This window comes from Lipomyces japonicus, assembly GCF_038497905.1.
Source record: "Lipomyces japonicus strain CBS 7319 unplaced genomic scaffold V1514scaffold_12, whole genome shotgun sequence".
Taxonomy (NCBI): Eukaryota; Fungi; Ascomycota; class Lipomycetes; order Lipomycetales; family Lipomycetaceae; genus Lipomyces; species Lipomyces japonicus.
This window is the reverse complement of record NW_027117824.1, coordinates 285869-295422: the sequence shown is the minus strand read 5'-3', so window position 1 is coordinate 295422 and position 9554 is coordinate 285869. Positions and strand designations below refer to the sequence as shown.

At 43.1% G+C, this 9554-nt stretch overlaps 6 protein-coding genes and 2 non-coding genes across 8 annotated transcripts; 5 read left to right on the top strand and 3 right to left on the bottom strand.

The window, feature by feature from the left end:
* Positions 1-527: 527 nt before the first annotated feature.
* Positions 528-1838, top strand: V1514DRAFT_319203 (uncharacterized protein; the record flags this gene model as incomplete). Its single annotated transcript, XM_066925926.1, has 2 exons — positions 528-777; positions 1213-1838. 2 exons carry the CDS (start codon positions 528-530, stop codon positions 1836-1838), a joined length of 876 nt encoding a protein of 291 aa, XP_066784326.1.
* An 890-nt stretch (positions 1839-2728) lies between these two features.
* Positions 2729-2810, top strand: V1514DRAFT_t28. Its single transcript has one exon. It is a non-coding gene; the product is annotated as a tRNA-Thr (tRNA).
* Positions 2811-2887: 77 nt separating this feature from the next.
* V1514DRAFT_t29 lies at positions 2888-2969 on the top strand. The gene has a single exon. It is a non-coding gene; the product is annotated as a tRNA-Thr (tRNA).
* A 743-nt stretch (positions 2970-3712) lies between these two features.
* On the top strand, positions 3713-5301 carry V1514DRAFT_328627 (NUDIX hydrolase domain-like protein). The gene is made up of 3 exons (XM_066927201.1): positions 3713-4164; positions 4222-4758; positions 4829-5301. The coding sequence occupies exons 1-3, from the start codon at positions 3852-3854 to the stop codon at positions 4936-4938; spliced, it is 960 nt and encodes a 319-aa protein (XP_066784325.1). The 5' UTR covers positions 3713-3851; the 3' UTR covers positions 4939-5301.
* Positions 4651-5846, bottom strand: V1514DRAFT_366985 (uncharacterized protein). The gene is made up of 3 exons (XM_066929849.1): positions 5747-5846; positions 5501-5672; positions 4651-5437 (listed from the first exon to the last, which is right to left on the bottom strand). The coding sequence occupies exons 1-3, from the start codon at positions 5775-5777 to the stop codon at positions 5020-5022; spliced, it is 621 nt and encodes a 206-aa protein (XP_066784324.1). The 5' UTR covers positions 5778-5846; the 3' UTR covers positions 4651-5019.
* A 144-nt stretch (positions 5847-5990) lies between these two features.
* V1514DRAFT_362621 (WD40-repeat-containing domain protein) lies at positions 5991-7280 on the top strand. The gene is made up of 3 exons (XM_066929747.1): positions 5991-6029; positions 6084-6327; positions 6394-7280. Exons 1-3 carry the CDS (start codon positions 6017-6019, stop codon positions 7124-7126), a joined length of 990 nt encoding a protein of 329 aa, XP_066784323.1. The 5' UTR covers positions 5991-6016; the 3' UTR covers positions 7127-7280.
* Positions 7265-8275, bottom strand: V1514DRAFT_28108 (uncharacterized protein). Its single transcript, XM_066925060.1, has 4 exons — positions 7995-8275; positions 7672-7902; positions 7516-7607; positions 7265-7466 (listed from the first exon to the last, which is right to left on the bottom strand). Exons 1-4 carry the CDS (start codon positions 8044-8046, stop codon positions 7404-7406), a joined length of 438 nt encoding a protein of 145 aa, XP_066784322.1. The 5' UTR covers positions 8047-8275; the 3' UTR covers positions 7265-7403.
* An 81-nt stretch (positions 8276-8356) lies between these two features.
* Positions 8357-9436, bottom strand: V1514DRAFT_328617 (uncharacterized protein). The gene is made up of 4 exons (XM_066927200.1): positions 9320-9436; positions 9209-9257; positions 8888-9145; positions 8357-8825 (listed from the first exon to the last, which is right to left on the bottom strand). The coding sequence occupies exons 2-4, from the start codon at positions 9255-9257 to the stop codon at positions 8632-8634; spliced, it is 501 nt and encodes a 166-aa protein (XP_066784321.1). The 5' UTR covers positions 9320-9436; the 3' UTR covers positions 8357-8631.
* Between the last annotated feature and the right edge of the window lie 118 nt (positions 9437-9554).

Genomic DNA, 9554 nt, shown 5'->3' with positions numbered 1-9554 from the left:
TGAAGTACTCAAACACTGTAAATGTTGAATTTTTCTTGAATTTTGTTATATTTGAGTTGGAGTAATGAAAGAAGATTGGATAGATGGATAAAAAAAGTGAATGATGGCTCTCAAGTTCTTTCGATACTTACTTTAGGGTCGACACCTCTTGCTGCGCACGGACCATTTCTCACTGACCTACCTGCAAACTCAATCGAAAACACCTCAGGGACGCATTGCACACTGGCTGGGATATTTAGCTGAATATAACTTTACGATCCAACACTTGAGTGGAACCACGAACCGCGTCGCGGATGCATTAAGCCGTGCCTTCGTGACAGCAAGACAGTTGGCTATCGAACCAGCGAATGATTTTCGGCAGAGAATCATTCCGCTGTATGCGAACGATGCCTACTTTGCTAATGTATATGATGCGCTTAAGTCCGATGCCCCTGTGCCCAAAGAAATTCGACGATTTGCACGCCACTTCCGACTCCACGAACACGCTTTGTACTTTTTGCCAACCCATCCGCGATTTAAAGGAAATCATGCGTATAGCCTTACGCGTAGAAGACGGCCTCACAAAACCGTTCAATCACATCCGACAAACGTACACTTCCTACCGCCCAACACAATGCCAACACTCGTGGTATGTTCACAACACCACGCCGATTACTTCAACTTCTTCTGGTGGTTCACTCGGTCCTGAACCAATGGACTTAAGTACTATTGAGAATGGTACCAAATACACCAGCATCACAAAAGAAGAACGGGAACACCTCATATGTCAATGTGGATGTACGTATTGCCGACAAATGAGTCATCGTTATTGGGAGTGCCCGGCTAAGACCGCGCGCAACACTAGAAAAAACGGTTTTCGTCAGGCGTAAGGTCCGCCCCTGACGACAATACAGGACTCAGAGAACACCAAGTCTTCGTCTCAAAATACTTCTCTGTTAAGTCTCAAGCCTTGCAAACCTCTCACTCTATCAATCTTCTCAACCCTCGCACTCGGTCGGGGTCGGCGTGCTTGCTTGCTTGCTTGAAGTTTTCTCAACTCTGTTCTCACACCCTTACCTTCCACGTACTTAAGTATTCCAATACAATCCAGGGTTTTCATCGGGCTTGCTCGGTTAAGATAAAAAAAAACATTTCTCATTCTTTCCAATGGAGCCAAAACCTGCGACAGCGACGCGCCCTTCAGGGCGCTCTGATCCACGGATTGATGCACAGGGAGGATTGAACCCTCTTCATGGTCATCTTCACCTCCTTTTTCTTACGCCCAGGCTGCACAATCGGCTGCCCCTGTCACCTCCGGCCGTCGCTCGGCTTTGCAGCTTCCAACTCGCCACTCGGATTCTATCATTTATGATCATCTTCCCTCCGAGATCTCTCCGTTAACTGTAGCTCATGCCTTCATGAAAGATTTTTCTCTTCCAGCCCATTTTTACGAACTCCCTGACTTTAATCGTAACTTGGTTTTGAAACTTCAGTCTGCGACTGAGGTCAGCACAGTCCTCGCGACCCCTCTTGAGATTCAGTCGCATAAAATCTCCCTGGCGGCTCGCCGCCTAGCTACATCTGCCGAGATGGCCCGGTTCCAGGTTCTCCAACTACGAGATGTTCCTCTTCTCCTCACGCCAGAGATCGTGACGGCAGTTTTCACCCCCGCGGTCGCTCCTTATGAAGAAATCGTCGAGCTTCAGCGTGACATCGACCCCCTCTACCCTCTGTTACACAATGGCCAATATCGCCTTGTAGTTCGCTTGACAGATGTTCGTAAACCAGCCACCCATGCTCTGGTAATTACCCACAAGGCAATTCTTACTAAGATTCCTGTGCGTCTCGATTCTATGTAATTTCTGCCATTCTCCCCTGCACGTTCGTCATAAATGCACTTCTACCCCGACCCCGACCCCCGACGCCTCCTCCTGTTAAGATTCCGCGACCCATGCGATGTCTCTCAACACAGCCTCCGCCTGGTACCGCTCCTTCCACACCTTCGGTAAGTCGCAGCCCCACACGTGGTCGTTCCGTTGTCTCTAAGCGACATGCATCACGAACCACTCCGTCAGGCCCTTTACCGACATCATCGTCATCTCCTCGGCAGAGGACATCGGCCGGCCCACATAAGCTAATCCGCATCGATGCAATGCTGCCTCCGGGCCTTACCCCATCCGGTGCGGAACCGACCATAAATAAGTCTAGCTGATGAGTCTTATTATCCAAGGCTCAAATGCCCAGAGCTGGCGGTCGCGTGGACGAATGGAAGATTGGTTTTTGTTATTTCAGCGTTCTCTCTCCCATGTCTTTTGTATTTCTGAATCCTTCACTATTAATTCCGAATCTCGTGCTCACGTGCATGACACATGGACATCTCTCTAAAGGCGGCAGGCATCTTTTTCGTGGATGTACGGTACGGTCCACCCGGGTTTTAGCTTCGGGCGGGGGTCATTTTTATGTATTACATAAGCATACCTTGACTAATCAAACATCAAAGCCATGCTAAACGAGGGGAGAAGAGGTCACAAGGGTAGAAGAGGTCCACTACACGCAGGGAGAACCTACAGCATCCGCCAAGAAATTAAAACACGTCATCGTTGAAAATCCAACCAAGGGGTGGCCAGATTTTTTTATTTAAATGAAAAGAACCTCAAGTAAATAAGCAAAGCTTTTTTTTATTTGTCAAAGCCGGGTAACTTTTGTTTTTAGCGTATGGCGGTTTATAGTAAATTAAATTTTCGAACAGGCCCCTTTGGCCAAGTTGGTAAGGCGCTGCACTCGTAACTTGCGATATGCAGCGATCGTCGGTTCAACTCCGACAGGGGGCAGTTCTTAAAATTTTATTTTTTTTTAAAAATGAGATTGATTTTAAAACTTTTAAATTAAACTATAATTTTATGAATTAGCCTCTTTGGCCAAGTTGGTAAGGCGCTGCACTCGTAATTAGCGATATGCAGCGATCATCGGTTCGACTCCGATAGGAGGCAATTCTATGTTACTTTTTTTTTCGGCTTTTTGCATGAGAGAAATGGATGAAGTCTGAAATTATTGGTTTTATTTTTAACGAAAATCGGGGTGTTTAAGATTGCATGGCTTTGTACATATATTTTGACTAACGACAACTGTTTTTTTTTTTCTTTTAATATTTTTCCGGCATTTTAATTCAATAAAACCGGGCTTCAACAATTAAAAAGATATAGTTGGAAACTGTAAGTGACAAAAAGTTTAGCAAATGCTCTGTAATTCGAACTGCTACTCGTTAGACACGTGGTCGGGTCCGGGTCCGGCATTTAATTTTGCCGATGAATGCCCATTCTCTTTGTCTGTATATTGATACTTGTCTGCATGATCTGAAAATTCAAAACAAGTTTTTAGTTGAAACTCGACTATATAGCAGAAGTTGAATCGACCTTAACAGATGTAGATGAACATGTAGACAACGTTACTGATCAATGAGGAGCTCTTGCGACAATGGAATTCAGAAGACAGGCTTATGATCGTCAGGACGAGGAGTTGAAATAACAGAAGGCCGTCGATTCTACCAACAACGAAAATCCCTCAGTTAAACCTCGGCGTGCCTCATTAATCTATAAAAAAAAACAGGTTAACAAGGTATAAATAAATGTTCGACGTTGTTACGGCACATTTGAAACGAATGACGATACAAGTGGAAATTACCGGGATTACATACTGGCCGGCCATGCCCTAAACCGGATGGATACAACTTCGGTACGTATCATATCGAACCTCATAACCTCACACAATCTTTTGTATTTATTTTGCGGTAAACAACTAATTTTTTTTTTTGTTTTTGTGTCGGTTTAAGTTCGCGATTTAACTAAAATTGCAAAAAATATTTGAGAATCAGAATGCCAGAATTGAGCTATTTGGACCTGGTTTCACTAACGGATGGATTCCCGTACCCCGGATCTGACGAATACAGGACCACCACGAGCTCATTATTCACGATAACTTCTCACGATGGGTTAGGAAACTTGGGATACGTGCTTCCAAGAGTTGTTGAAGCTTTGAGGAAAGAAAAAATCCCGATTTTAATAATTGACGACAAGGCACGACAGGTTAGGATCTCTGAAGAATTAGATTCAATCGAAAAGCGAAGCACGGCGATAAATGAATTATCTTTGCGATGGAAGACGGAAAAAAAATTTCAAATTTTATCAGGTGAGATTAAGTAAATTTTGGGGTGGTTTTTTTTTGGTGTGCTGATATTGGTTTTAGGCTGGCGGTCAGAACTGTTCCCGGTTTACTACCCTGCAGGTCAACTCTACTTCACTATTGAAAGAGCGGCATGTCCGTTATTTGGATTCGTATCCTACGGTGCGCACTTAACAGCTTATATTCCTTCCACAGAAACTTCTCCTCTTAAAATATGGATTTCACGACGAGCAGCTACGAAGGCAACGTATCCCAACATGTTGGATAACACAGTCGCCGGCGGCATCGCCTATCCGTATGGCGCGTTTGATACGCTTGTGAAAGAAAGTGAAGAAGAAGCAGGTTACGAGCCAGATTTTATTAGAGAAAACGCAGTGAATGCTGGCGCTGCTAGTTACTACTACGTTCGAACAAGCTTGGCTGGAGGCGAATCTGGTTGGCTGCAACCTGAAATCGAGTTCTGTTACGATTTGAAGGTAAATGAAAACTCGCCTGCTCCCAAGCCTGTCGATGGTGAAGTGAGTCAGTTTTACCTATGGGATGTTGATAAGGTTCAAGAAGAACTACGGAAAGGAAACTTCAAGCCCAATACTGCTTTGAGTAAGTACTGCCCAAAAAGAATAAAAATATTCATGGAGGCAACTATTTCAATTCTGACCGATGCCTATAGTCACAATCGATTTTTTGATCCGACACGGTATCATTACTCCAGAGACCGAGCCGGACTATTTAGAGATAGTATCACGCATGCACCGACGTTTAGAACATCCATTATGTTAATATCATCTGCCAAAAAAAAAAAAAAAAAATACACGTATCGTACATTAAACACCATATTCTTCTCAAAAAAAAATCAAATGTCTAATCAAGATGATCCAAAAATTGTGGATCCAACTGCAGTTTTGCTTGAAACTTGCTCCACCAATTGTTAAAGGCTTTTAAAGACACCATGCCATCCGGTGTCGCGAACCCGCTAAGAAAATTAAATGCATGTGACATGATCTTGTTAGCCAACGCGGCAGTCGAGTTTGGATCTGACGCTATCGTGGCTTGCTTCCGTGCCGTGACTAACGCGGTCGATTTCGAGCGCTGGAGCTGTTCTAATTGAGCTGATACCTGTGCTGCCGGCTCTATTGAGATGCCTAGTGAAATTGTTATTGGCTCGATGGTTGGCGCGTCGTCGTCCACCATATCATCAAACGATGCAGCCGCGGTTGCAATGTTTGAAGTTGCTGATTGATTGACTTTAAATATAGCTGATGGTTTGCCATTTGAAATCCTGAACGTGTCAAGTTAATAAAAAATACAATTGACTTGACCAAACCGTAATGACTTGACGTACCCGCCTAACAATTGAAACTCCTTGCCAGGCCATTGAAAGTACACAGACGCGGCCGCATCTTGTGGCAGCTCGACCCCCGGTAACAGAAAAACAACAATATGATTAACTCTTGCCCCATCTTCAATCTGGAACACAAAGTGGGTTTGGTCGATTTGCTCGATATTTGCCTGCACTATATAGATCATTCCGATTTAGTATCGTGACCTCGGACTTTAGGTTCGTCATTTCTCAACAAGAACCACTTACCTTGCCGTCCGGCACATATAGCTCCAAACATTTTTTTTTCTTCTTTATTTTTTTTTTCAACAAGCAGCAATGCAATGGCAGGTTAGTTCTTAAGTAAAGCCGTTCATTTTCTAGAAATCGCCAGGCCCGACGAAACTTGGAATGACGTTTTGCCAAACTTTAAAGCTTTAAGCTCGGTTGCTGTGACAACTAGAGCCGCACAACCGAATCATCCAGCCATGTAGATTCTTGTTTTTTGGTCGATTGGAGAGTGAAAAAAAAACCAATAGGATGGCAACACAATGTGAGTTTAAACAAGGCGAGTTGTCGTATGTGTTGTTAACTAACAGGAATTTAGTTGAGTTGCAAAATGCGCCCGGGGACTTGATATCTTGTGTCAAGTTTAGTCCGTTGAATCATGACCAATACAGCTCTTTTCTTCTCGCCAGTTCATGGGATTCAACAATAAACTTGTACGACACAAAGTTAGACAGAGGTCAATTACTCACCCGAATAGACGGCGGCTCGCCCTTGTTGGATTGTTGCTGGGATTCTCAAGGCCGCAGAGCAATTACCGGAGGCCTGGAAGGCCGTGTTAAATGGTAATTCATTCGTCACGCACTATCGGTATTCAATCTTTGACTGACTAAAAAAAAATTTTTTTAAAGGATTGATTTGGAGACTGGTAATATATCAACACTAGGTGAACATCAAGACAGCGTGCGGAATGTTGTTGTCCATGCGGAATCAGGCGCGGTAGTGTCAGGGTCATGGGATCGCTCGATTGGAATTCACGACCAGCGAAGCGGTAATTCACAAAAATATAACTTACCACATAAAGTATTTTCGATGGACATTTTCGGCAACATGCTTGTGGTTGGCATGGCCAAAAGAGGAGTGTACATATACGATATCAGGCGCATGAGCGAGCCGTACCAGCGACGGGAGAGCAGCCTGAAATACATGACCAGGTCAATCAAATGCATTCCGACTGGTGACGGATTTGCTTCAGCTTCTATTGAGGGACGAATTTCGGTTGATTACTTTGACGCAAGTGCCAACGCGCAGGCCAAAAAGTATGCTTTTAAATGTCATAGGGCGATTGAGCAAGACATGGACGTGGTGTATCCGGTCAACGCGTTGGCGTTTCATCGACAATATGGCACGTTTGTATCCGGCGGAGGTGATTCGTTGGTTTGCTTTTGGGATCACAAAGCACGAAAAAGGTTACGCCAATATCCACGGTTTCCCGGGCCAATTCAAGCGTTAGATATTGATAGTCACGGTGGCTCGCTTGCTGTAAGTTATGGTGACGATAATTATGCAGGTGTTGGAAATCAAGTTCAAAGCGGCGTTATTATTAGGCGCTTGATGCCAGGTGAAGGCAAGAGCAAAGTATAGCAGTTGACACATATATATGATACCATTTTTATCTATTCATTTTCGTACATGATTAAATTACTATTGCTGAGGTTAGCTTTCCCCCCTCAGTTGTAGCTAAAACGCAAAAAAAAAACATAAGTTACACCAATCCCCGTATAAAAAAAAAAATACCCCAATAAACAAATGCCAATTAAAGAATATAAAGATACAAGAAAAAGGAGATAATGATGGTTTTTCTGAATGTAGTCGACACTTGCGAAAAGTTGATTGATGCTTATAAAAATGCCGTATGATATCACTCAATTTGAATATCGAATGGATGTAGTTTGATCAATTGATTGAGTATGGGGCGAACGTTCTGGCATGGTCAGTAAGTAATCTCGTCTGAGTTCAAAGCTCATGCTTACAGAGTCTAAACATATCGATGGCAGTAACTCCTCTGGTGATGAATACATGTAAAGCGCTGAGTAGTAATCCAGTGCTGCCATTTCATAATCGCCTGGTTCCTAATTAGAAGACAAAAAAAAAAAAAACAGCGACCGGCACCGTAAACAATACATTACCTTTCTTGCCGTTGCGCTCGCCCGCCGTGAGATTCAGAATGATGGCGTCGGCCGTGTTGTGTTGACCGTGCAATCCAACGATCGTACGGATTCGATCATCCAACAATGTCTTGTAATGTTGTTGACGGGTTCGGTACTCCGTGCGGTCATGCTCACGCTTGTTTTTCCGCAACGACCGTCTAAACACGGCGTCGTGCCGCCTTTTGTAGTCAAAGTAGACGCAGTACAGGACTATGACCAGCCCATTCAGTTTAATTTATTAATCATGCGTCCTTGATATTAAAAAAAAAAAAAAAAAAAAAAAAGAGGTTAATACGACCTACATGGACATATAAACAGCGATCCCAAAATAATGCCTAAAGCACCATGCCGCATCTTTTTGTTGAAGGTAATTGTTTATTAGTTAGGCAGACGACGTCCAGTTTTGCGACACATAGACAAACCGGCTTAACATCTATTTGCCTCTTTCAAAAGTCTTTTTTTTTCTCTAGTCATATAGTAACTACTCCGTCTGGCTTGCGAATTGCACTTTCTGGGATATGTTGCTGTTGGCACTTTGGGAATTGCGTGAAGAGAGTTGAATGTGCGGATTATCGCGACGCGTTCCCCATCCCATTCGAGCCCAAATTGAACCTTCAACAAGTTCACGACGCAACTACAGAAAAAAAAAAAGAGAAAGTTCACGATACAAGGAGAAGATGAATATATTACACTGAGAAGAAGAACCCGTCTTGCGTTTTATCACGGTCCTTCCCAACAACAAAACGTACCAACAACAAACCCCGCCAGTCCCCAATTACGCAACATGTATATACTTGTAATGCAAGAAATAACTTACACCTTTTGACCTTTTTTTTTAAAAAAAAAAATTTTCACTAGACCCCACCACATTTCTGTTCGTCATTCTAATCGGTAGAATCAGCGGCAGCGGGCGACGACGCCTGGCCAGCTTTCACGCCCTTACTCTTCAAGACTTGGTCGACAACAACAAGAACCTCCTAAACTCATTGTTAAAAATAACAAAACATCAAAATTGAGCCCGCTAATTACCTCTGGAACAGTGCTCTTAATAGCAGCGTAGATCTGAGCAGGCTGAGGGTGCAAGCCAAGCAAGCGGAAAATAGAAACAACCAGTTCAGGATACGCTTGCTCTCCTATAATCGAACCAATTAGCATTACTATATATATATATATATATTCACCATCATGCACTTACCGAGACGCAGATAGGTATCGACCTTCATCAACTCCTGTGAAAAAATAGCTTCAAACTCTTCACCGGAGGAAATGGTTGGCAATGGGTTCTCCTTCAAGTCCTTATCGACAGCGGCCAAAATAAGTTCGACGCTCTTCTGACGTTCGTTTTCCTTGGCGCTGTCGAGTTCCTTTTGATATTTGCGCTGACTCTTTCTGAGGTTTCGCCTAAACTCTGGAGAATGTCTTCTCTGGTAATCAAAGTACAGGACATAGGACACTAATTCCAACAAAAAAATAAATTAAACCACCAAAGCGTAAACCCCCACTCTGTAAGACTTACAGGCAGACACTGCAACTGTTCCCAAAACGATGGATGTGGCCTTCGTCATCTGTATAATTATCGATATTAGTCCAACTAATTTTGGTTTCGCCAGATGTTCTCGGGGCTTACTCTTTTTTTTTTTGTTTTTGTTTTTCGTGCTATTAATATGGTTCTTGGCTAAATGAATTTTAATTCTAGTCCGTTAAAACTATACAAGCAATGATGCTACAGATAATTTTGATTCAGGCACGACGTCAGTGGCCTTTAAAAAAAAAAAAAAATTACTTAATTTTATATGCACACATTAGCGCAACACTTGAAGCCATAACGCTTTCCAATTTAACTGCATATATGCGCTAATACA